This window comes from Callospermophilus lateralis, chromosome 5 (assembly GCF_048772815.1).
Source record: "Callospermophilus lateralis isolate mCalLat2 chromosome 5, mCalLat2.hap1, whole genome shotgun sequence".
Classification (NCBI taxonomy): Eukaryota; Metazoa; Chordata; class Mammalia; order Rodentia; family Sciuridae; genus Callospermophilus; species Callospermophilus lateralis.
The window spans coordinates 38,794,130-38,820,554 of NC_135309.1; the positions used below are offsets into that span (position 1 = coordinate 38,794,130).

At 37.6% G+C, this 26,425-nt stretch overlaps 1 protein-coding gene across 5 annotated transcripts; it reads left to right on the plus strand.

Annotated features, from left to right (window-relative positions):
* The first annotated feature begins 353 nt into the window (after positions 1 to 353).
* Zfp62 (ZFP62 zinc finger protein) lies at positions 354 to 24,040 on the plus strand. Of its 5 annotated transcripts, XM_076856521.2 has the most exons (4): positions 354 to 422; positions 10,855 to 13,200; positions 22,359 to 22,428; positions 23,410 to 24,040. In XM_076856521.2, coding segments are annotated over exons 1-4 (2,427 nt in total). In that variant the 5' UTR covers positions 354 to 421; the 3' UTR covers positions 23,420 to 24,040. The 5 variants fall into 5 exon arrangements, with proteins under 5 accessions (XP_076712636.2, XP_076712633.2, XP_076712637.2 ...); XM_076856522.2 differs by lacking the exons at positions 22,359 to 22,428; positions 23,410 to 24,040 and adding an exon at positions 1,852 to 1,950 and having other exon boundaries at positions 381 to 422; positions 10,855 to 14,672; XM_076856518.2 differs by lacking the exons at positions 22,359 to 22,428; positions 23,410 to 24,040 and having other exon boundaries at positions 10,855 to 14,672.
* The last annotated feature ends 2,385 nt before the right edge of the window (positions 24,041 to 26,425 follow it).

Sequence of the window (26,425 nt, forward strand, 5' to 3'; positions counted from 1 at the left end):
GTCGTTCTCCCGGCTTCATTCGGTAACTATGTGTTCCAGTACAACGGTAGGAAGTTAGGTATTTATCCTACCAATCCACATGCTTATCACTTGTGCTCCCCTCCTACCGCGCGCCCCATTCTATCCTGGAACGTAAAGTCCACGAAAACAGGAAACTCCGCCTGTAATTTCTAGGCCGCGCCCCACGTGCGGACCACAGCACCGGTACTAAATAAATCGGAGTTGGAGGATCTTCCTCCAAGCCTAAGCGGGCCAAGAGGATGCCCGGTCACGTGTCCAAAAGAGGGCATACCATCGAGTCAGTCCTCCAGCTTCCCAGAGAGTCATAGGAAGTGCCCTGGGGTTGGCGCAGGTCTTTCCGGTCGGGCCGTCTGAGCTTTTGTCCCGCTGGCGGCCGGGCTCCCGCGGCGCCGCCACAGCCAGTACGTGAGTCCCGGGCCGCCTGCGCTCCCGCCCCCCTGGCCCTTGCCTGCCACGCCCTTCCCTTTTTGGCCTGGTCCAGGCTGCCCCCTGGGTCTCGGGCGGGACCTGGGAGAAAGCATGCCCTCCCCACACACGTCTCAAGAGGCGGGTTCCAGGGGAGAAAAGGGGAAGGAAAGAAAATCTCAGGCCTGCCAAAGGGTATAGGGCTCGCCTCTGAAACTGACAGGACTCCAACTCCTGTGGTCTGAGCAGGCCAGGGTCGTGTTAGGGCTGCCCCGACTTCCAGGGAAGGACCGTGTCCCGCCCCCCGTGTTCCTTAACTGTTCATTGCTGTCTTGGACGTGGAGGGTAGACAATCCTGAAAATAAGCGCTTTAAAATAACTACCCTGTAGTGCCGCGGTTACAGTTAAGTTTGGCCCTGGGACTTAGGAGGAAATTCTAGCGCCAGAAGGATCCTTAGGGGTGTTCTGATTCGACCTGCCTACTCCTTCTTTTTGGTGAGTGAGTGAGTAGTGTTGAGAGACTCCTGCTGCAGGTGTGGATGGAGCCCCCAGAAAGTGCTTTGCGGCCCCCGGCAGGGGTACGCTTGGGGAAGACGACTTGCCTCGGGCCTTCAAATCTGAGGAGTGACTAGTGTAGGGAGAAAGAAGGTGGAAGAGGCTTCTAGGCTGCGGGAAAGCCTGGAGGAAACCAGATTGTGGGAATATAAGACAAATGTGGGTTGGGGGTAGTCCAGGGCTGGTTGTGTTGTTCTAAGACGTTTAGACTAGGTCACCAGCCCAACTTTTTTTTTAATGAATTTTTGAATATATAATATATTCATATGGTTTCAATAATAAAAACTTAAAAAGTTGGTGAAAAGATTTCCCCCCAATCTGCTTAGCTGTTTATCAACTCTCACTTCCTTGGTGACCACTTTTAGTTTGAGTGTATGTCCCAAAATTTATTTAAAAACTGGCAGATATAAATGTAGTTAGTTCTCCCTTTTTTCAAAGGTGATACAGTACATCCTGATGCCCTTTGCTTCTTCCACTTAATCTGCTTTACAGATCCCTGCATATTAGAAAACAGTTTTTGTTTTACAGAGCCGTGGTTTTGGATTGGTCATTGTTTAGATGTTTTGAACGTTCATAATTTGCTTTAGTTCCATTCAGGGAAATTTGGATTATTTCCAATTTTTTGTTACCCCTAACAATAGTACTGAATGCCATCATATTAGATTAAGGTTTTTAAGGAATGTTTGTTTTACATTAACTCAGCCAGTTATTGACAGACTGTTAAAATGTCAAATCAGTATCCTAATTACTGTGTAGAGTGTTTAGAGAACAAATAAAACTATATAAGAATGAAGTAGTTTTTCCCTCTGGAGACTTGTTTTTCACTGATCTAATAGACACTAATTTTATCCATGACTTTCTTCAAGCCAGTCCCTGCCCCTTTAGCTTCAGCGCATCTCTCAACTTGCTTTTCAAAATCTCCTTTACCTTGTTTCCTGGGCCAATTGGAAATCTATTCTCCATTACCAGGTATGAGTCTGTTCCTTCTTCTTCTTCTTCTTCTTCTTTTTTTTTTTTTTTTTTTTTACCTTTAGAAAAAAATCACCTTTAATCCTTACTGGTGTTTTTAAGCAATAGAAACAAGTCATGTTAACCATTTACAATTCAGATATTCACAAACTAAATGCAAAAATAACTAGACAGCAGAAACCATTTTCTCTTTTATCCTTTGCATATCACTTTTCTTTCCTTCTTTGCTCACTCCTTAGTCCCAGCTTTCATTTGCCTGTTTCCTCGTTCTAGGTTCTCTTTCTTCTTTGTTAGTAACCATTTTGTGGTACATTCTCTCTCATTTTCTTTTTTCTTTCTCCAGTTATCTCCAAGTCAAATATAATCCAAGAATTTAAGGGGCAGAATCCCAGTGTGACACTTGAGATAGTAGATTGCTTTGTGAAATATTGTTGCCCCTTGGAAATTCAGAGTAGTGATTGATATGTTGTACCTGTTTCTTGTTGCAGTCTGTTATTATAGGAAAGAATTTTCAGCCCCCAGAGTGAGACACAGTTATGCTCATGTGAGTTGTCTAGGCTCTTAAGGAATGGCTCCTGACTCTGGTGCAGAGACAAAAATTGAGTTCACGTTCTTACTATCAGCATGTACTTTTGTTGGTAATGGTAGTAAATCACAAACTATTTGTTGGTACTGGCAGAAATGCCACAGGTTGTAAGTGATACATCGTTTAGTAAAGAATGGAGAGAATTCTGTGACTGACTTTGACTAATTTAACCAGATATTCAGGGTCATGATCCCTGTTGAAAACTGGTTAGAGAGGGGTTTCCCATCCAGCTTTGAGAACTTCTAAGAAATTCGGACCTTTCTGGCCCTCTCTGTGGAAGAGTTGTGATTTTGGAGTAATTCCTTTCTTGTGTCATAGGGGACATGTGACAGCCCCACATTAGTCTTCCTGATTTTAATAACCTGCTAGAACTCCAGGTCTTGATTCTGTTCCCTCTTAATCCATGCTCCCACTGCAGTTAGTATGAGTGATCTTTCTTTTCAGGATTCTGCTACATTTGTCTCATTTTTTTTTTAAAATTTGTTGAAGTATTTTAAAAGTAAATTCTAGATGCCATGCCATTTTACCCATGCATATTTCAGTTGGCATATTTTTTTAAAATGGGGACCTCTAACAGCTACAATACCATTATCACACTATCCTAAAGTAACTCTGGTCCCTTTATATTATCAAATAGGCAGTAGGTTGGGAAACTACTGGGCCTGTAATCTGTGGGTATGGACTATAAGTTAAGAATGAGTTTTCCCTTTGGGGAAGGTATTGGAGACTAAACCCAAGGGTACTTTGCTATTCCACTGAGCTACATCCTCAGTTCCCTTTATTTATTTTGAGATAAGGTCTCACTAAGTTGTTAAGAGTCTAGCTAAAGTTGCTGAGGCTGGTCTCAAATTTATTATCTTGCCTCAGCCTCCTGAGTTGTTGGAATTATAGACATAAACCGTTGTACCTGACTGATTTTTACATTTTAAAGGATATTTTAAAAAAACAATAAGCACCATCCTATATGGCCCACAAAGCTTAAAATATTTGCTCTTTGGTCCTTTACTGAAAATGATCACTAACCTCTGATTTAGTAAAATAAATGATCTTTCAAAATCCTTACGTACATTTGCTTTTCCTTTGTCTAAAACTCCTGAAACAAGTCTATACTCCTTAGTATGAGTCCGACCCTAGTACAGCCCTTATTTTTGCCCACCTGTCCAGCTTTGCCAACTGTCCTGTGTTCCAGATGTCTAGTGGGTGGTGAACATCAATTGTTTTACGCTTGCTCTTCCCTCTTACTTACTCTTTTCTTCCCACCCTCTTCCTAGTTCTTCTAGGCAGTCTTTCCTTCCTGTACTCCCCACCCCCACGCATTTCCTCTATCTGAACTCTTTGTCTCTGTCATTTTTATCTCATTGATTGTTTTCCAGTGAGGCATTCCTTCTTGTCTGCAGGGACCTTGATGGCTAGACCTTGTCTTATCTCTCTTTATTCCTAGGAATAGCTCAAGACCAGGGTAAAGAAAGCAAGGTATGGATCATAATCTAAGTTTCTTGTGTAGCATTCAGCCTCAGAGATAACTAGAATGCATTTTCAGTATTGCTTATGAGCATAAATTAATATTTTGTTACATTCTCTTTAAGGCCTTTAGTTTTTAGAAGCACTTACTCCAGTGCTATCTTGGTGTTCTGCATTTTTGTTTCACATTTTCTTAGTTGTGATACTGATTAATTTGAATTTTGAGCTGTTTTCAGTGAATATGTTGATCTGTTTTCATTTTACTCAGTAAGTGGAGTGAACTACACCAAGTGATAGACATTGTGCACCTATCCAGAGATGATTAAACAGAACCAGAACCAGGAGATCCCTGGCTTATGACTAGCGTAGAGAGGTATATAGTTAAGTATTTGTGATTACATGCAGACTAGGCCAGTCAGCAGCCAATCAGATAATCCCGAAGGACATGAAAGGAGCTAAGAATCTGTTAAAAAGTTCAGAGAAAGGGCAGACTCAGAATCAGTCCATGTAGTGGCAATGAGGTGATGAGAGTGGCATGGTCTATTTTATGTTCAAAGAATCAGTTTTAAGTGGTTGGATGCAGAAGATTGGCCTGGGAAATGTGTTACTTTGTTTTTTGTGCTCTAACAAAATATCACAGATTGGGTAATTTATAATGAAGAGAAATTTATTTCTCACAGTTCTGGAGGCTAAGACATCCAAGATCAAGATAAGATCAAGGCATTGGCATCTGGTGAAGGTCTTTATGCTGTGACCTCATGGTGGAAGTCATAACATGGCAGAACAGCAAAGAGAGAGGGGCAGAATGGAGCTGAACTTGCCCTTTCACTTTTTTTTTTAAATGAATATTGAACCCAGGGCACTCTACCACTGAACTATATACCTGGCCCCCTTTTTGTTTTTATTTTGAGTCAGGGACTTACAGAGTTGCCCAGGCTGGCAACTTGTTATCCTCCTGCTTCAGCCTCCTGAGCAGCATTCACTATTGTGCCAGGCTTAAGCTTTTTATAAATAACACAATCCCAAGATAATAGCATTAATCCATTCATAACATGCAGAGCCATCATGACTTTATCACCTCTTAAAAGTCCCACTTCGGTCAGGCTTCTATGGTGTGCTTTTATAATCCCAGCTACTCAGGAAACTGAGGCAGGAGAATCCCTTGAGCCCAGGAGTTGAAGGCTAACCTGAGCAACATAGCAAGACACCATCTCAAAAAACAAACAAATAACAACAACAAATGAGAGCCAGACTGTTTGACACACATTTATCATTCCAGCTACTGGGAAGGGGTCCAGGCTGACACAGGAGGCTCACAAGTCCCAAGTCAGCCTGAGCAGTTTAGCAACATCCATCTCAAAATTTAAAAGCCAGTGATGTAACTCAGTGTTAGAGTACCCTGTGTTCATTCCCAGTACTATAAATAAATAATTTTTCAAAAAAAGAAAGAAAAGGATGCACCAGGAGTGGTGGCACATGCTTATAATCTCAGGGATTCAGGAGGCCTGAGGCAGAGGATTGCAAGGTTAAGACCAGCCTTGTCGATTTCATGAGGCCCTAAGCAATTTAGGGAGACCCTGTCTCAAAAATAAAAAGTCTGGGGATATAGCTCAGTGGTAAAGTGTCCCTGGGTTCAACCTCCAGTACCAAGAATGACAGAGGGAGGTAAAGAAGGAGGAAGAAAATGAAAGGAGGGGAGGGGTAGGGAAGACCCATTTCTTAATGCTGTTTCAATGGTGGCAATTTAATTTCAACATGAGTTTTGACGGGGACATGCAAACCATAGCAGGGAGTGATCAGGTACGCATTGTATAAAATTCTTAAAAGCTTTTGGAAGAAGAAGTGGACAGTCATAAGAATGAAGGCAGAGAGACTATAGTAGCAGCTCAGAAGAGAATTTAGAAGGGTTTAAACTAAGGTCTTAGCAAAAATGGAGATGGAGGCATAGGTGGGAGCTTGAGAACTATTTAAGCAATGGAATCAGCTGATTTTATGGGCTGTTTTGGAATAGATTAGGAAAATAAGAGCCCTCCTTCTGGTTTAGGCAAAGGGAGGAGCAGGGGTGGATAATTTGGTCTGTAATTAAAGATAATTGTAATCAGTTCTGTAATTGAAGAGAAGGATCTGGGACAGAGATGAATATTTAAGAGACAGCTTATAGGAGTGGTAGGAGTTTTGTCCAGGGGTTAGTATCTAAGTATATAGAGTAAATTGAGAAGATTCAAGATGGAACAAGGAGGCCAGCAGCATCCAAGGGACAGCAGTCTGGGGAGCAAGCACCTGACCTAGAAAAAGCTAATTCAGCATTGTCTGAATAGAAGAAATCAGGTTAATTCCACGGGGCTAGAGGGGAGATGGGACACGACCATTTTATCAAGACACTAGTAGGAAACAGAGTGGTGAAAGTAGTACAAAGAGGAGAATTTTTTTTTATATATTTACTTTTTGACATTTTATTTGGAAATAATTTCACACATACAGAAAAATTTCAAGACAAAGCATAATACAAAAAAAGGTACCCTTTACTCAAATTCACCCATAGTTAACATTTACTTCATTTTATTGTCTTGCTCTTTCATAGATACAATATTTTTTTCAATCATTTAGGGTAATTTATAGATATCCTTCTGTGCACCAAACCACTCCTATCCTATCTTCCTGAATGTATATAGTCAAATATTATGTTCCTAAGTTACATGAACTAGTTCTTTGTATTTGTTTCCTCCCTGTGGTTTTGATATTCATGTGAAACACAAATGAGTTCATTTGTTTCTGTTTGCTTTTTGTTTTTTCAATTTCCCCCTTTCTCATCATTAGGGATTTAATATTATTCTTTGAATATGCAGAACATTATTATACTTTCATGAGTAAAAGCTATATAGATGCTATAGAGTATATTTCTCCCCTTTCCCTTCTGCTGTCTTCTCCCACTCCACCCTTTTAAGTAATGACAATTTTCTGGTATTTCTGTAAAGATAAGTAGATAGCTACTTTTTTTCTTTACTTTCCTTTATTTCTTACACAAACTTTAGCATATATACTCTATTTCACTTTTACTTTATAATACTGTGTATCCTGGAAATTGCTGCATGTTAATAGGATGTTCCTCATCATTTTTTAGTACTGCATTTTGCATATGTGCCATAGCATAATCATCTATACGCGAACATTTATGTAGTTTTCCAGATTTTGCAGTCATAAAAATGTTATAATGAAAAAGAAAAAAAAATGACAAAATAAACCAAAAACTGAAAACAAAAACAACAACAACAAAAAATATTATAATGAAAAACTTTGTGCTATACTTTTGTTTTGTTGGAAGTGTTCTTTTAGTATAAATTCCTAGAACTGGAGTTTTGGAATTAAAGGGGAAATGTGTATGCAGTTTTGTTGGATATCGGCAGATTTTCTACTCACAGGAGTTGTACTTATTTGTATTCCTAGCAATGTATGAGAATACTTTTTCTTTACAACCTCAATAGAATATTTTATCGCATTTTGAATAATTTGCCAATGTAACAGGTGCAAAATGGTATCTTACTATAGTTCTTATGTTTCTTTCATTGGTGAAGTTGAATATCTTTTCATGTTTAGTATTTCTTTTTGTGAATAATCTGTTCATATCTTCTGCCTGTTTTTCAGTAGGAATTTTAGTCTTATTTTCTTTCATTTTTTGAAAATTCTTCGTATATTAGGATATTGGCCCTTATGTATGTTATGTTGCAAATATTTTCTTCTATTTTGTCTTTTATTTCTCAATTTTGCTTATAGTATTATTACCATAAAATCTTATTTTTATGTGGTTAAATTCAGTCTTTATTTTGCATCTTTATAGAAAGCTTTCTCTATACCCAGGTTATAGAGGCATTCACCCATGTTTTGTATAGCTTTTTTATTTAGAGCTATGTTCCATTTGGAGTTTACTCCTATGTATGTTATGAAGAATGGATCTAATATCTTTTCCCAGATGGCTTTGTAGTTGTTAAAACATAAAAGATGGATTTTACCTAGTAATTTGAGATACTATCTTTACCATTGATTTCTATGTGTAGTTGGGGAAGTTTCTGAATTTTCTTCTATTTATGTGACAGTACCACACTATTTTAATTATAGAAGCTTAATAGTATATTTTAATATCTAGTATGACTTGTACCCCTTTAGCCTTTTTTTTTCCATTAACAATTTTTTGTGGGTTTTTTCTTTTGTATTTTTTTAAAGGAGAAATTTGGCTTTATTACTATAGAAGCATAAACATTTTTCTGTCCTGGAGAGTATAAGTGGAAGGGCCAAAGTTGAAAAGGAAATGAGTGGACCAGGGACCTGATATGTATGGGAACAGCATTCCGAGCACAGATGTATTGCTGCTAATGGTTCTGGAATTATGCCCAAATAGTAGCCCTCACACTTTAAGTGACATGGACCACTTTATCCAAAGTAATAAAAGGAAGCAGGGAAGTAAGCCATGCCACCATTCCTCAGTGACCTCAGTTGATTCTTACTTAGTATTTAATATTATATAATATTTAATTACATAATAGTCATTTTTGTGATATTCTCTCAGCTGAAACACCTTTTGATTTAATGTCTATTGAATGATTGTCTTCCTAGTGATCTCCTGAGTTCCTAACTGCTTCTCCTGTTTTGTAAAATTTTTAAAAAATTTTTTAGATGTTGATGGACCTTTATTTTATTCGTTTATTTTATATGTAGTACTGAGAATTGAGCTCAGTGCCTCACACGTGCTAGGCAAGTGCTGTACCACTGAGCCACAACCCTAACCTCCCTATTTTGTAAATTTTAATTTGGAGTCTTTTCTATCCGTAAGTTAGATCATGACTGTTTCTTTTACTTTTTCTTTCTTTTAAACGGGGTTTTGCTGTGTTACTGAGGCTGGCCTCAAATTTGCAATCCTCTCTCCTCATCCTCCTGAGTAGGGATTACAGACGTGCCACTGCCCAGCTTGACTGTGATTCTTTATTCATATGTACTCTAAAATATATATTTTACCTTCCTTTTATTGATCCTGTTTCCTCCTAACATATTTACTTATAGAGTTTTCAAAGTACGATTATCCAAATTTCAAAGTAATTATCCAAGAATCTGATATGCATTCAGGATAAGAGGAGAAATACAAAATTAATTAAGTCTAATCGCAAATGTCTCATTGTCTAAGGTTTAGGAGTAACTAGCTTAGAATAGTATCTTTTCTTCTCAGGACTTAGTATTTTAGTAGGTAGGTACGAATGGAGAACAAATGATATGTAGTATGACTTCAAGGGAACAAAGATCTTAGAATCTGTTTTTGGAATTTTACCTTTTCTGAGTCATGTGCTTTATCACTCAGGTTTAAACCTCAATCCAATAACTCGACTTGAAATAACTTGACTTCATTTTAATAGTCCAACAAATAATTATAACATATAGCACTCACCAAAGAACAGGCACAATTCTCTGTGCTTTTACACATATTATCATTTAATATTTACAACAACTCTATTGCCTTCATTTTACACAGGAGCAAAGTGCTGTATAAGGAGATTAAATAACTTTCTCAGGGGCATACAGCTGGGTATTTGAACTTAGGAAGTATTCCATTAATTCTTTGGTTGCCAAAAGGAATTGGTTCCAGGACACTCCCACATACACACAGACACCAAAATCTGTTGTAGATGTTCAAGTCTTTACATAAAATGGCATAGTGTTTGCATATAACCAACACACATCCTCCTGTGTACTTTAAGTCATCCTTTGATTATTTATGATACCTATAACACATTTATGTTATATAAATCTTTCTCATACTGTGTTTTTTAGGGAATAATGGCAAGAAAAAAGTCTGTACATATTCCATGTGGATGAAATTTTGTTTTTCTGTGTAGTTTTAATTCATTATTGGCTGAATTTGCAGATGCAGAATCTGCAGATATGGTGAGCCAACTGTATTTTCTTTGCTCATTGGTTCATGGTTTTGCATCTAATCTTTGATTTACCCAATAGTTAGCCTGTTTATAAGTAGGAATAAAAGCTTTATGGCCAGAACATGTTCTTTCATGTAGAGTTCTTCCCTAATCACTTTCCAGGGCCAGTGTTTTCCTTGAAGGGAAAGTCCGGAAGGCCAAACCAACTTCAGGCAGCTGCAGGTTGTTTTCTTTCTAATCTCTGCAGTGATCATCCTTATGATTTCATAACCACAACCACCTCCTTGATACCTCTACACAGGTACTGATTTCTTTTCTTTAGTTTGCCTGTCCTCTGCTGATTATGTGTAACTTTCATAATTAAAAATAAAAGTTATGCAAGGCACAGTGTCACATGCCTGTAATTGCAGTGACTTAGGAGACTGAGACAGGAGGATTGTAAATTTGAAGCAAGACCTTGTTTTAAAATAAAATACAATTAAAAAAAATTTTTTTTAAAGGACTGGAGATATAGCTTAGTGGTAAAGTACCCAGTAACACCCTCCCCACGCCCTCCCAAATTATGACTAACCTAACTTTTATCTTAATAATCTTTCTGTCTCCTGTTCTTCAGAGATTTTTTCCTGCCTTCTGTTCATTGTTCCATGACTAGGTTACATTGTTCAAAAATTGATCAGTGTTATCTGTTATTCTGTGCATCATTTCAACTTGCTGTCATGCTAAACTGTAATGCAAGAATTGGAAAGCTCTTTGATCTGAAATTCAGGGCTCTGGTTTTAACAGAAATTTTGTCATGTCTACTGTTACATCTGCAGTATTTAAAATGGTATCTATGGTGCATGCAGTCAATAAATATTTATCAAGTGAATGAATGAATGTTATTCTTCCAGATTTTTCTAAACAAAGTGAACAGGTATCATTTTCATTTTCTTGGTTTAGTGTCACATTTGAAGACGGGCACTGAGGATGAGGAATCAACTGAAAAATATGAAAATGTTGGAAATGCAGAATCTAAGTGGCCAAAAATGGAAGGTCTTCACAAGGATCATATGCAGGAATCTATTGATAAAACTCATGACTGGGATAGCAAGATAGGGAATCAATTGGAAAAGCCTGAGTGGAAAAGAATGAAGGAAGACAAAAGTGGCATCAGGGAGAAGATTGATAAAACCAAGAACACGACAAATATAAAAACAGAACGAGATGAGGCATCTGAGAAAAGCTTACATCTGAGCTCAAAGCATGTTACACATCAGACCGTCCCTATAGAACAGAAAAGCAGTGAACAAGGTAAATGTTTTGAGAGCATTAATGGAAACTCTCATGCCAGCCTACAGCAGAATACCATTGCTCTTAAGAAATCACATAAATGTGATGAGTGTGGGAAGTCCTTCAAATATAATTCCCGCCTTGTTCAACATAAAATTATGCACACAGGGGAAAAACGCTATGAGTGTGATGACTGTGGAGGAACTTTCCGGAGCAGCTCCAGCCTTCGAGTCCATAAACGGATCCATACTGGGGAGAAACCATACAAGTGTGATGAATGTGGGAAAGCCTACATGTCCTATTCCAGCCTTATAAACCACAAAAGTACCCATTCTGGGGAGAAGAACTGTAAGTGTGACGAATGTGGAAAGTCCTTCAATTATAGCTCTGTTTTGGACCAGCATAAAAGGATTCATACTGGGGAGAAGCCCTATGAATGTGGTGAGTGTGGGAAGGCCTTCAGGAATAGTTCTGGTCTCAGAGTCCACAAAAGGATCCACACAGGGGAGAAGCCCTATGAATGTGACATCTGTGGGAAGACCTTCAGTAATAGCTCTGGCCTGAGGGTCCACAAAAGAATCCATACAGGTGAGAAACCTTATGAATGTGATGAGTGTGGGAAGGCCTTCATTACTTGCAGAACACTCCTAAATCATAAAAGTATTCACTTTGGAGATAAACCCTACAAATGTGATGAGTGTGAGAAATCTTTTAATTATAGCTCTCTCCTTATTCAACATAAAGTCATCCACACTGGAGAGAAACCTTATGAATGTGATGAATGTGGAAAGGCCTTCAGGAACAGCTCAGGCCTTATAGTTCATAAAAGGATCCACACAGGAGAGAAACCTTACAAGTGTGATGTCTGTGGCAAAGCATTCAGCTATAGCTCTGGCCTTGCAGTTCATAAAAGCATTCACCCAGGAAAAAAAGCTCATGAATGTAAGGAGTGTGGCAAGTCCTTTAGTTATAACTCACTTCTTCTTCAACATAAGACTATTCATACTGGAGAGAGACCTTATGTATGTGATGTGTGTGGGAAAACTTTCAGAAACAATTCAGGCCTCAAGGTCCACAGGCGACTTCATACTGGAGAAAAACCATATAAGTGTGATGTGTGTGGGAAAGCTTATATCTCACGCTCTAGCCTTAAAAATCACAAAGGAATTCATCTAGGGGAGAAACCTTATAAATGTACCTATTGTGAGAAATCCTTCAACTATAGCTCTGCACTTGAACAGCATAAAAGGATTCATACAAGGGAGAAACCCTTTGGGTGTGACGAGTGTGGCAAAGCCTTCAGAAACAATTCAGGCCTTAAAGTACATAAACGAATCCACACTGGGGAGAGACCTTACAAATGTGAAGAATGTGGGAAAGCCTACATCTCACTCTCAAGCCTTATAAATCATAAAAGTGTACACCCTGGGGAAAAGCCCTTTAAGTGTGATGAGTGTGAGAAAGCCTTCATCACATACCGAACCCTCATAAACCACAAAAAAATTCATCTTGGGGAGAAGCCCTATAAATGTGATGTATGTGAGAAATCTTTTAACTACACCTCACTCCTTTCTCAACACAAAAGAGTCCACACTAGAGAGAAACCCTATGAATGTGACAGGTGTGAAAAGGTCTTCAGAAACAACTCAAGCCTTAAAGTTCATAAAAGAATACATACTGGGGAGAAACCCTATGAATGTGATGTGTGTGGAAAAGCCTACATCTCACACTCAAGCCTTATTAACCATAAAAGTACCCATCCTGGTAAGACCCCCTATACATGTGATGAATGCGGAAAAGCTTTTTTCTCTAGCAGAACACTTATAAGCCATAAAAGAGTCCATCTTGGAGAGAAACCCTTCAAATGTGTCGAGTGTGGGAAATCTTTCAGTTACAGCTCACTCCTTTCTCAACACAAGAGGATCCACACAGGGGAAAAACCCTATGTATGTGATAGGTGTGGGAAGGCATTCAGGAACAGCTCTGGCCTCACGGTGCATAGAAGGATCCACACAGGTGAGAAACCCTATGAATGTGATCAATGTGGAAAGGCATATATCTCACACTCGAGTCTAATCAACCATAAAAGTGTCCACCAGGGGAAGCAGCCCTATAATTGTGAATGTGGGAAATCCTTTAATTATAGATCAGTCCTTGACCAACACAAAAGGATTCATACTGGAAAGAAGCCATACCGATGTAATGAGTGTGGGAAGGCATTTAATATCAGATCAAATCTCACCAAGCATAAAAGAATTCATACTGGAGAGGAATCTCTAAATGTGATAAATGTGGAAAGTTATAGTAGCACATCCCAGAAGATAATCTACGAGGGAGGGAATGTTCTGGATGGGACCAGGATGAGGATGCCTCTGTGGGAGGCAGAGCTTACTAAGTCTCAAAGAACTCAAATAGAAGAAACACCTTATGAATGTAAGAATTTCTGAGGCCCTTATTCATGGCTTACAAATTTCATAGTATAAGTGAAACCATTTTAGATGATCAAGAGTAATCTTTACTATGTGATTTTCAATCATAATCAGCAAAGGCTCCAGTGTTAAAGTAGTTGAGCCCTTTTGGAGTGTAAAATAGTCCATTATGGGAATAAAACCTATCAAAAACAATGGGATATTTTTAAATCCTCAAAGTGAGCAGACATTTCTGGACATAAAAATGTATATGAAGAACTTCAATTAGAAATCACAAAGTCACCATTAGAAAGTTCATATTTGGGTAAATTTTGTGAATAGAAATGTAGGAAATTCAGGCATAGCTTTGCATCCCAATAAGATTGTATTGGTCAGTGGGGAAAAAAAAAATCCAAGAAGAGCCTCCAAAGGGCAAATTCAGGGAGAGATAGGCTTCAGGGAATATAAATTTATTTATTAGTAATCATGGATTATTAACAATGTAATTGAATGGTTTGGGAGATAGGATGAGAAAAATTTGGATTTCCTTGTAGTAAAGTAAAAAGCATAGACTTATAAATCTAACAGGAGTAGGAGAATATTATCAAAATGCAAATTGAGTGAAATGTACTATTGTAATTCAAGAGTTGAATGGGTGAAAATTAAAGTTTCAAATGAACCCCCTCAATAAATGATGACTGTGTGATGAGTGAAAACCTGGTATTCACATATTCTACCATAAAAGGTCCTACAATGGAGAGTATTTTGCCATCTTCAATAACTAATGGAACATAAATCTTCAACATGAATTTGCACCTTCAGAAAGAATCAATTCAGGGATTCCTGTGAATAGGAATGTTGGGAAGGAGAGCATTTTATTGTGGTAGCTAAAAAACTAAGTAGTTACTAGTAATCGAGAGAATCATGTTTCTAAATCTTGTCAAATGTTTGTTTTGGAATGTGTTGTAAAGATTTCATGCACTACATGTGTATATTGTCTGTCGTAAAATATTATGAATACTTTGTTCAGGGCTCATTCTGCTCTGCCATAAAGACCAGGTAATTGTGGTGAGGTAAGATTGAACTCCAATAAAGAAATTCCTCAAATGTAAACAGGCTGTGACTTACTTTAGATAGGAAAATATACAGAGCCATTTGTGTGTTATATTTTTGTGGAATAAGTTATACCAAATCTAAACCAGAGAGAACATCAGGACACTCATCCTACAGCCTGGTAACTTAGATTTTGCCTGGTGGTGCCTCCACTAGAAGAAGCACAGTTAGATTTTGAGGGGACCACATGTAAGAATGTGATTCTTATCTTGGGGCCAGATCATAACTTGTGGGAGTAGGCAGGCCATGTGTGAAATCACCCCACAGAAACAGTTTGTTAGGAACGGGTAGAATTTAATATAAAATATTGTTAGCTATGTAGAAGTGTTAGCTTGGTAACTCATGGTAAAAGTAAACTCTTCTGAGTTAACTAACTTGCCCAAAAAGACTGTGGCTTATCAATAGAGGCTAAATTCTAAGTCTGGTCTGTGGCTTCAGAATCTGTGTTTATAAGAAAACAATCTCCAGCCAGATTGTTTCCTATCTCATAGGATTCCTGTCACTGCAGCCAGATAGTTTCCATGCTGCTTTCTAGGAGCACTAGAGAGTACTGTCTTTTAATACCTGTAGGTTTTGATGGATGATATAAAGAAAGGAGGAGATGAAGTATTTCTACCACTCAGTTCCACTTTGAAATGTCATGACCACACTTGATGTATGTCCTTTTCTACATATGACACTAGCAAACCTGACTCTATCCAATATAGACTTGAATTAATTTGCTCAGCAAATACTTGTTAAGAATTTACTAGGCACAATCCACTGTCTAAGCACCAAATAGGGAGAGGACAGAAGCAGGAGTACCTGGGAGATGGATATAAAGAGAAAAAGATCACAATACCTTTCTATTGAATGTCTGAACTAAGCTAACCTTTGCAGGTATTCAGAGGAAAGTGAGCACAGCCAACAAAGAGGGAGGCATGAAAGACATTAAGTTGTTTTTTCTTTCTTTTTATGGGGAGGAGGAGAAAAGCCTAAATAAAGGCAGCAGCACATGTGTTTAGGCATCTGGCAGGGTTGGTGTTTGATGAGTGGAGAAAAGGAGGCCTTAGAGTCTATTCCCAGTAGTTGCTGTGATACAGATTGGCCTTTTATTTGTTGAAGATGAAATCAGCTCTGACTTCTTAAGACAATTCTGTTACCTGAAGTTTCCATGTGTCCCATGGCCAGAGCAGTCAGGATGCCTGTTATTTGATCACCTCCTGCTCTCACACAGTTCCACTTCATTGAATTCCAACCGGACCTAGTACACTGCCTAATTTCAGGGAGGCAGGTTAAGTAACAAAGTAGAGGTTGGCCACCTTTCAGATGTGAATCCTAAGCACTCCAGTGCACTGAACATGAGGCATGCACCTACTTCAGCCCCCATCTATTTAGACACTTGGAAAATGGGCCCCTGGCCTCTTGACCCAGGCCTTAAATAGTTCTAGGGCCAGATAAATTGAGCTTATACGGATACTGAGTATATCTGGGGTCTCTTGGTCTTCAGCTGCCCCAGGTGGACATCAAAGAGGAGATCCAATTAGTTAGGCTGAACCTACTCAGGCCAGTGCAGTAATTTATGGTTGTGAGGAACCACCCCTACCCACTTAAGAACAGAGAACAATATGCAAGGGCATGGGGAGCAAAATTTGCCAACTTATAATTAAACACTTTTTTTAGTAGGTAAATAAGATTGTCATAAAAGCCTAAAGTGATTATATAATATGGAAAGGGGAGATCAAGATGTTGTTTAACTCTAGATTTCAGAGTCAAATGTACGTGGGAAAATGTCATAGATGAGCATTAAAATGACAAAAATACACTATAAAAATGAATGAAAAACTTTGTAAAGGGAAAAAAGGTGGGACATTACTTTCTTTTAAAGGTAGGCTTTTATTTGGATCAGTTTGGGTGTCTTTAAAAGGTAGGTAATTTGCCCTCTTGGTCCATTTAGGCTGCCGTAGCAAAAGACCACAAACCGAGTCAAATATATTTTTCAGCTCTGAAGGCTAGCAAGTCTGGGTTATGTGCCTGGTGAGAGTCCATTTCCTGGTTTGTAGATGGGAACTTCTTCCTGCATCCTCACATGTAACAAGATAGAATTTGTTATATACATATATGTACATGCACAAAATATAACAATACAATTTGGCCAATATCACTCCTCAGCATTCCTCTCCCTTCACCCCCTGATCCCTATTTTCTGATTTCTCTTTGTTATTCATGAGATCCCCCTTGCTTTTCTTTTCCTTTTTCATGAGGCCTCCTTTAATAAAGGGCACTAATTCAGTTCATAAATGGTGTACCCTTATGACTTAATCACCTCCCAAAGGTGCCAGTTCCTAACACTATCACTGAATTGGCAATTAGGTTTCAACATACGAATTTGAAACAAATTGACACATTTATACCATAGCACTGCCCCTCCCTCTCAAAGCATGGAGGCTAAAAAGACTGGTTTTAAAAATGGGGTCCTATAATTAAAGAGGTGAACACCAATACAGCTTTTGTTCTAGACTGCTGATGCTATTCAATGGATGCTAGATCAGAAGTTCAAGGCCAGGCCCACCCAAAATGATGAATCTTACTAGGAGATCTTTCTGCAGTTGATCTGGGTTTCCAAAATGCTACCCTCTCAAGATAAGATGAATCAGATATGACCCCACTCCCCCAAGTGTAAAGACAATTGCCTTGTTACTGAGCAAACCAGTAGAAGAGAAAGGGGAAGCATTCCTGATGAGTTGTGATCACAGATCTAGACCTTTACTCAGATCTAGGTAAAACAACCTGACACCTGGTAAACACACACACACACACACACACACACAAAAGGATTTCTTCAATTCTAACCTCAAGGCTTATGAATCATTTTTATTTAATTTCACCAAACAGTCAAAACATAAGCACATAGAAAAATGGCAACATAAATGAAAACCAAAAGAAAGGAACAGACCCACGTAGACTTCCCATATTGAATTATCAGGTATATTTATGAGAACATCTGTGCTTAAAATATTTAAAGATGTATTTGGCAACAGAGTGGGACATACAGAAAAGAGAATTAATTGAAAGATATGTAAAGATGTCCAGGATGCAACATGGAAATAGGACAATACAGGAGATGGGGAGGCTTCATTGAGAAGTTTTTAATATGTATTTAATCATAGTCTTGACACAAGAAAAGGGAAAGACATGGGGCTGAGAATTTTTTATAGTCGATGAAAAATATGCCTACTGATTTCAAACCCCAAAGAACACAAAGCAAGGTAAATTTATGAAAACAACACCTACAGATATCGTAGTGTAGGTGTGGTTTTCATAAATTACTGTAGAAAATTATTTCATATGTCCCATCATTCTATGTAGCATTGAAAGCTTGGGACTAAATGGGTTAAGGAGGAAAAAGTTCTTGGCAAAAGACAAAACAAAAATTACTATCAAAGAAACAACTGTTAGTTTCCTCAGCAATAAAAGCCAAGAGTGGAATTAATGGTAGTATAAAGATAGAAAATAACTCAACCTAGAATGTTATAGCCAATGGAAAAAAAATCAAGAATGAGGACAAAATAAGCACATTTTTTTAAAAAAAATTCATTTGAGAAAAGATTTATTTTATTGATCCCTTCCAGGCACTCACTAAAGGAAATTCTAAAGAACTTACAGAAGAAAGGCAATACCACAAAGAGTTATGAGATGTAAAAATTAAGGAAGAGCAAAGAGTAGGAAATGTGGGCAAATGTAAATGAAAGTTTTACATAAAATAATTATAATCTAGAATTGTTAAAGTAGACTTAAAACACCAGACAATAACAAATCAAGAAAAATAAAGGATTGAGGTGGCCAATCAATATAAAGTTTTTGAGTAATCTTGTAATTATAAAATCCAGGGAATCATAAAGTAGAAAGTCTAATTTTGATACTAGTGGATAGAATAAGAGTTTTTTTTTTAATGAAAATCGCAAATGAAAGAAAAGTAACAATTTATAGGACAAAGAAAAAAACATATGATAAATATTTAAGCCAAAAATATCAGTATTTATATCCAATGTACTTCATCAGAACAAAAATACAAGACCCCACTATATGCTGTTTAGAGGAGACTCAAATATAAGGACTGTTTGAAAGTAAAAGAATAGAAAGAAAGTATATAAAGCAAATAGTAGTCAATAGAAAACTGCCATATCTCGACTAACATTAGCTGAAATAGAAACTATGACACAAACCATTCCTAGAGATAAAGACAGCCATTGCTTCAAGAAAAAATTTCAGGGGAAATATTAGGAAGATATAACAGTTTTAAGTTAATACTTATCTAACAATATGGCTCAAAAGTGGGGAAACATTCACAAAACTCAAAGCAGTTGAAAGATTTTTGACACCTCTCTCAGTAATTAACAGTGCAAGCAGAATAAAAATGAGTAAAGATATGGTTTAAAATCATTTAAAAATATGATTCACAAGCAATCTAATGGATATACATGTACTATTGTATCAAGAATACATATGCTCTTTCAAACACACATGAAACATTTCCAGAAATTGACTATGTGCTAAGCCATAAGGTAAATCTCAACAATTTAAAAGGATGGAAATCAGGGTAATTCTGTCATGCATTTAAATGAGAAATTAATAAGAAAGATAACTAGGACATTCCCATTATATTCAGAAATGGACAAATACATGAATAAATCATGGTTCATAGATAAAAAATATTTTAACTGAATGATAATAAAAATGCCACATACCCAAACAGTGGGAAGATGCTTAAGCAGTGCTTAGAAATTTATAGCTTAAAAATATTTTTAGAAAATCAAAAACTTGGTAATCACCTAAGCACCACTCAAAAGGTTAAAACAAATCCCCCCCAAAAAATGTTAAAAAGTAATAAAAAGCAGAAATTAACAAAATAGAAAAAATAGGATTAACAAATCCATATGTATGTTTCTTTAGGAAGACTACAAAATTGACATAACTCTCATGAGACTGATTAAGAAAAAAAGAGAAAGCACAAATAACCAAAGTCAGGAATAAAAAAAGTAGGGGGAAATATACAGCAGGGTAAAATTTCCTTCTCTGAACATACACTGACTCCCTTGCTCCCTGAAACTAAGAGAATACCTCACTTCCTCTAAATTCCTTGAGTCAACAATTCTGAGAACAGGATGTAACCGTCTAAGATGAGCCAAATCACAAAGAAACAGCTCATTTTTGTAAAATTACAATGCCTATACCTCACCAATGCTCACCAAAACCATAGTGTGCACTGTTGCTTGTGTGTCTTAAAAACTCTCATTCTGGGCCTGGGTTTGTGGCTCAGTGGTAAAGTGCTTGCCTAGCATGCATGAGGCACTGGGTTCGATTCTCAGCACCACATACAAATAAAGAAAAGAAAGGTCCATTAACAACTAAAAATATTTAAAACAAACAAAAAACCTCTCATTTTGCATAATTGGAAAAACATTCCCTTTGAGAACTTTTCCTGTTACAAAAATTTCAAGATAGCATTTTTTGGGCATATAAATCTCGGAGAATGTCTTAAGTTTGATGTTACAAAATGGTATCACATTAAAACCATAGAAGGTATTATATTGCAATGTTATGCCAATAAATTAGAAATTTTAGATAAAATGAGAAAATACCTTGAAAAACATAACTTACCAAAATGTACTAAAGGGCTTACATCTTGTGGATATGGGGAGTATGAGAAGGAGTATGGAATGTGTTTAGTCCTCTTACAGGAGAGTTAAGAAGAGGATGAGGGAAGAAGGGGAAAGAAATCATGAAGGCAAAACCTGAATAAACAGTGAATATTGAAGAGCCTTGCACAGAAGCATTCATCTCAATTTCTTTTTTTTTTTTAATTTTTTTTTGTAGTTGGTCACAATACTTTTATTTTTATTTTTTTATTTTTATGTGGTTCTGAGGATCAAACCCAGGGCCTTGCACGAGCTAGGTGAGCGCTGTACTGCTGAGCCACAACCCCAGCCCCCAACTCATCTCAATTGCTATTAGTAAATTTGTCTAAGATGAAAACCTAAAATGTAATTTTATGTAGTTCATATGTGGGGCTTCTGAGTGGTAAAATGGTACTAAACACTATCTATATGATGCAAGGGAACTTTTCCTCATGGGATTAAAAAACATCTGGGGAACACCTGAGGATGAGTTAGCTGAGGCTAGAAAATGGAGACCTGAAGTCTGCATAAGGACATTAAGAATTTGGAGACAGCTGCCCCCAGGGAAGTTCCTGGGAGGACTCTCCATGGCTCTACTTGCCTTAGCTCAGGGACTTAGCCCAGAGATGTGTTGAAGAAAATAGAACATTTTTAATTCAATTTATCTTCCCACTGAGACACTGTTCCCATTTATACCTCACAGTTCTCAGGCCACGAATAGTATTGATTTTGCCCAGGTAGCAGTTAGTATTACATCCATGAAGAAAGTCAATCAAGTATAGTCAGCACTTAACCACTGAGCCACATCCCAGCCCTTTTAAATTTTTCTTTTAAGACAAGTTTATTTAAAGCCTCACTAAATTGATGAGGCTGGCTTTGAACTTATGATCTTCCTACCTCAGTCTCCTGAGTTGTTAGCATTAAAGGTGAGCACCACTGCACCCAGCTCCTATATCTATCTGTGTAATTGGTGCGTTGTAGTTGTAAAGAATGGTAGGATTTATTGTTACATATTCATACATGCACACAAACTTTTCTTTCTATGCTTGTTTGTCCTCAACCATCTTTTGTCAAGATAATGGAAAAAAACTGTTGTAAGGAGGTTAGAAAAGTTAGTATTATTAGAACCCTAAGAAGAATTCCTGCAGTGAGTATTATTTGTTATAAGGATGAATCAATAAGTCTGGCTGTATAATGGCTCCTATCCAAGGACATCTAGACATTCAGACAATAGAAGACAATTCCTATCTGAAAGTTAAGAAAACCCTTCCAAAAAATCACTCCATATGCGCATACACTTTGAGAAGAGATGTGAGAAAATGTTTTTGTTTTTTTTTTTAAATATAGTTTCTCAGTGGTATTTTGCTTCTAAGCAAGCAATCTGTTGTTTTTAAGCAAACATGCTTTGTTTCTGTCAGGGGTCAGGGAAAAGAGTCTCCCACTTGAGTCCAGGAATGAAGAGTACTGGGTGAGGTGAAAGCGCTACGTACATGCTTGCTTCTCTGGTGTAGGCAGCCTTGCCCACTTATGCTGAACACATTTCACTTCTCCCCCGTGTTTTCTTGGAAATCCCCAAATATTCTGGAGCTTACTCAGAAGTGTTGGCAAGAGCCAGGCTTATCCATGGATCATCTTAACCATGGATATTTTTTTTTTTTTTTGAGTGTTCTTCAGGATCTAAAAGGAAGAGGCCCTGGGGTGGTAGGCAAAGTTTCTTTGGTCTTGAATGTAAACCTTAAGGGAAATATTCCAGTCAATGAAATAATTATGAATTGGTTTCCTGTCCTGTCTATAATTTTTCTATATGTAAAATTAGAAAATGACTGACTCATAAGTTACTTTAATAATCTGGTTTCTCTTCAGATTGTATAAATCTCTCATATTTTACATAAAGTTATTTAAAGGTTAATGAAAAAGAACCCTGTATTTTAATTTTAAAAACTTTGTACAAATATTATTGTTAAATTGACTTAATGATTTGTCTTTTTTTTCTAAGTTAAAGGAGATAATGAAGACAAGAGCATGAAAACAGGAACCAACACAGTAGAGAAGATCAGCAAAGTCAGGTTGGTATTTTGGAAAGAGGGAAAACCTCTGGTATGAGTGAACAAGAAAAACCAGGAAACCACAAATAATTAAAGAGAAAAATGAAAACTGAGAAAGCACAGCCGATATCCTATGAGTTATTTAGAAGTATACTTTTACTGTTCCAAACATATGGGGACTTCCTAAGTTAGATTTTAGTTATTTCATTGTATTTGGAAAACATACTCCATGTGGGGCTGGGGTTGTGGCTCAGTGGTAGAGTGCTTGCCTAGCATGCATGAGGCACTGGGTTCCATCCTCAGCACCACATAAATGTAAAATAAGGATATTGTGTCCACCTAAAACTAAAGAATAAATATTAAAAAAAAAACATTCCATGTGATTGCAATCAAAATTTGTCAAGATTTGCTTTATGGCCTAGCATGTTTGACCTTAGTGAAAAGGTTCCTGGGCACTTGAAAAGTACACGTGTTTTGCAAATGCTAGGTGCGGTTATCTATATAAAGGCATTAGATTGAGTTTGAATGGATTAGTCATATCTTCTCTGCTCGTGATGAATTTTTGTCTGCTTATTTATCAATTAATGAGATAATTGTTGAGGTACTTTCTTGTTAGAATTCTGTGAATTTAGATTTATTGAGACCACACAGATAATAGAATTGTTATATCTTCTTAGTTAATTTCAATTTTATCTTTATGAAGCAAAGTTCTATCTCTAGTATAATGCCTTTTGCTTACTTAGTCTCTTTTTTCCTAGTATTAATAACACTGGCTTCTTTTTGATTACTCTTACATGGCTTATCTCTTTCCATTCTTTTACTTTCAACCTTTGTGTACCCTTATGTTTTAGATGTGCCTCTTAGAAATAGCATATAGTTGTTGTTGTTTTAATTTAATCTAATAACTTATTTTAATAAGAGGATTTATATTTTAATATATAATTAATGATGGCTTTGGGTTTAAGTCTTATTAATTCCTTTTTACCTACTTTCTTTTTTCAGATTAGATTAAAATTACTATTGATCAGCACAAATCATGGAGCTCCTAATTTCTAACATCTTTATCAGGAGGCTTCTTCCTCTAAAAACAGTGACTCAAGCATATTACAACAGAAATGCTACAACAGCAATACTGTGATGAAGATTTTTCTTTCTTTGTGTGGTCTTATTACTCCATCTTCCCTCCGCTCCCCCCCCCAAAAAAAAGTTTTTTGACTATTAATGTGGAAAAAGTGACACCATTACCCAGTTCCACTCTCACCTCTACCCACATCTGGAAGCTGTTATGATTAGGGCATGGTTTGAGTGTGCCCCCCAAAGATTCCATGTCCTAGAAGTTCAGTGATGGTGTTGAGATGGTGGAATCTTTAAGAGGTAGAGACTAGTGCAAGCAATTAGATTACTCTTGGGAGGAGTTAATGCTGGTCTCCTGAAATTCTCAAGAGAGCAGGTTGTAATAAGGTGAGCAACCCCCACCCACCCCCATGTGCTTGGCTCCTTCTATACATGACTTTCCATTTCTCTGCTGTGTTTTGATGCAGCAGAGGCCTGTCACCAGGACATTGGCTCAATGCTATTTGGACCTTCTAGCCACCAAAATTATAAACCAAATAAATCTCTTTGTTGTATAAGATATCAGCCTCAAGCATTTTGTTATAGCAATAGGAAAGAGACTAATACATGGACTGACTGACATTTAGTAGAGCTTTGAAGGGCATCTTCAAGAACTTACTCATCCCCCAGCTCTTCAACTCTCTCTGAAGTTGACTGCCTCATATCAATGCATTTAAGCCCTTGAGTTCACTACTCCCTTGGCTAAGACCTCTCTCCACTGTGCCTAACCAGTTAGTGTAGGGGACAATGGACAAAGGCTATGTCTAGAACTTCTTCACAGAATATGGCTTTGATGACTCAGTTTCTCCATGTGACTTACCATGGGGCCTTGGGGATTCTCAGCTCACTTTTCTTGATTTCCTGACAACTTTCTTTTAGTCAAACCCACAACTGCAGTATTTCAGGTGGGTTTATGGAAAGGAACCATATACCCATTGCAAATTTAGATTTTCTCATATAACAACAAAACAAAATAAAATAAAAAAGTTCCTCATTATTTAATCAGGAATTCAAAGTCTTACTGCAGGTAAGCTGGTGACTGAGGCTGGCAGAAAACAGACATATTCAGCACGTCACACTGAAGTTCTTTAATGCTGGGGTCCCTAAGTGGGTAGGATCTAACCAGATCTGTAACATTCATTTCTTGTGAGGATACAACCATTTTATTTTATTTATACTGGGATCTAACCCAAGAGCTCTTTACCAATGAGATACATCCCCAGTCCTTTTTATTTTTATTTTGGGACAGGATCTTACTAAATTACTGAGAGTCTCGTTAAGTGGATGAGGCTGGCCTCAAACTTGCCATCCTCCTGTCTTGGCCTCCTGAGTCGCTGGAATTAGGCATGCACCACCACTCCCAGCAACACAATTTAAACTCAGGTATTACATAACTGTTCTGGAAGAAATTGAATTAATAATCTTTGCATTTATATTTCAATATAAATTTGTACAAGGGGCAGGCTCTCATGGTTCCAGAACCACTTCAGCATCACCAGGGCAGTCTGTAAGGGGAGTTAAAGCAGCAGTATGGCACTGTTCTTAACAGCCCTCTATACCATGCCTCTAAATAGGCACTTTTGCTTCTAAACATATACTTTTGAGTTTTAACAAAAGGAATCTTGCCATTTGTAACACAAGTACCTTTACATTTATATAATGGTTCACCTTTCTGTGAAAGTACATATACATCTTTTTGCATTCTTTCTAAGAGTTTCCTAATAACTCACTATATAGTTATACCATAATTTATTTAATCAACCCTCTTACTAGGGCTTGAATAATGCTTATTGTTATAGGAAGTCAATTGCTGTAATAGCCCCTACTCACAGCCTCTGTAAAGAGTAGCCTGCATGTCCACAACCCATCCCTGTTGTCATCATCCATCCCAGTGGTTCTGGAATGACAAAATGGAAATCTTATCATGACAGTGTGGCCCTTACTTCAGTTTACATGCTCATTAAAAGAAACAGGTAGCCAGACATGGTGGCCCATGCCTGTAATCCCAGTGATGGGGAGGCCAAGACAAGAGGATTGCTAGAGCTAGTTCAAAGCCAGACTCAGCAACTTAGCCCTGTCTGAAATTAAAAAAAAAAAAAAATTAAAATGGCTGGCAATGTGGCTCAGTGGATAAGTGCACCTGGGTTCAAGCCCTGGAAAGAAAGAAAAGGAAGGAAGGAAGGAAGGAGGGAGGAAGAAAGGGAGGGAGGAGAAAGGAAGGAAGGAAGGGAGGGAGGGAGGGAGGAAGAAAGGAAGGAAGGAAAGAAGAGAAAGGTTTATCACATAGGCTGCTGGGTTCAATTATTATTTCAAGTTTAGAGATGAAAAATGAGTCTGCCTTTACTTATTTCTTTGCAGCTATTTCTCTATTTATAGTTCAATTGTGTCTCCCCAAAAGATAGTTTAAGTGAATTAATTTGGAAATAGCATCTTTGCAGTTGTATTCAAGTTAAGATGAGGTCACACTGGCTTAGAGTAGGCCTCAAAACCAATTACTGTGTCATCAGGAGAGAGATTTAGAGACATGCAAGGGAAAACTCCATGTAAAGACTGAAGTAGAGAAACAAGTTGTGCTGCCACAGGCAAAGAATGATAAGGATTGCTGGGAACCAGGCAAGCCAGGAAAGGTAAGGAAGCATTCTTCCATAGAACCACCAGAGGGAATTGGTCCTGCTGACACCATGATTTCACACTTATATCCCCAGATCTACGAGAGGATAAACTTTCTATGGTTTGGTTTACTCAGTTAGTGGTACTTTGTTATAGAAGCCCACAGGGAAACTAGTTCAACCTACACTAGCTAAACAACCTTAAATTTTCTTCCTTCAGTGTTTCAAATGTGGTTTTATATTGCATTTGAAATTTGGATCAGAACATTAATTTTATAATGAAACTATTACTGATA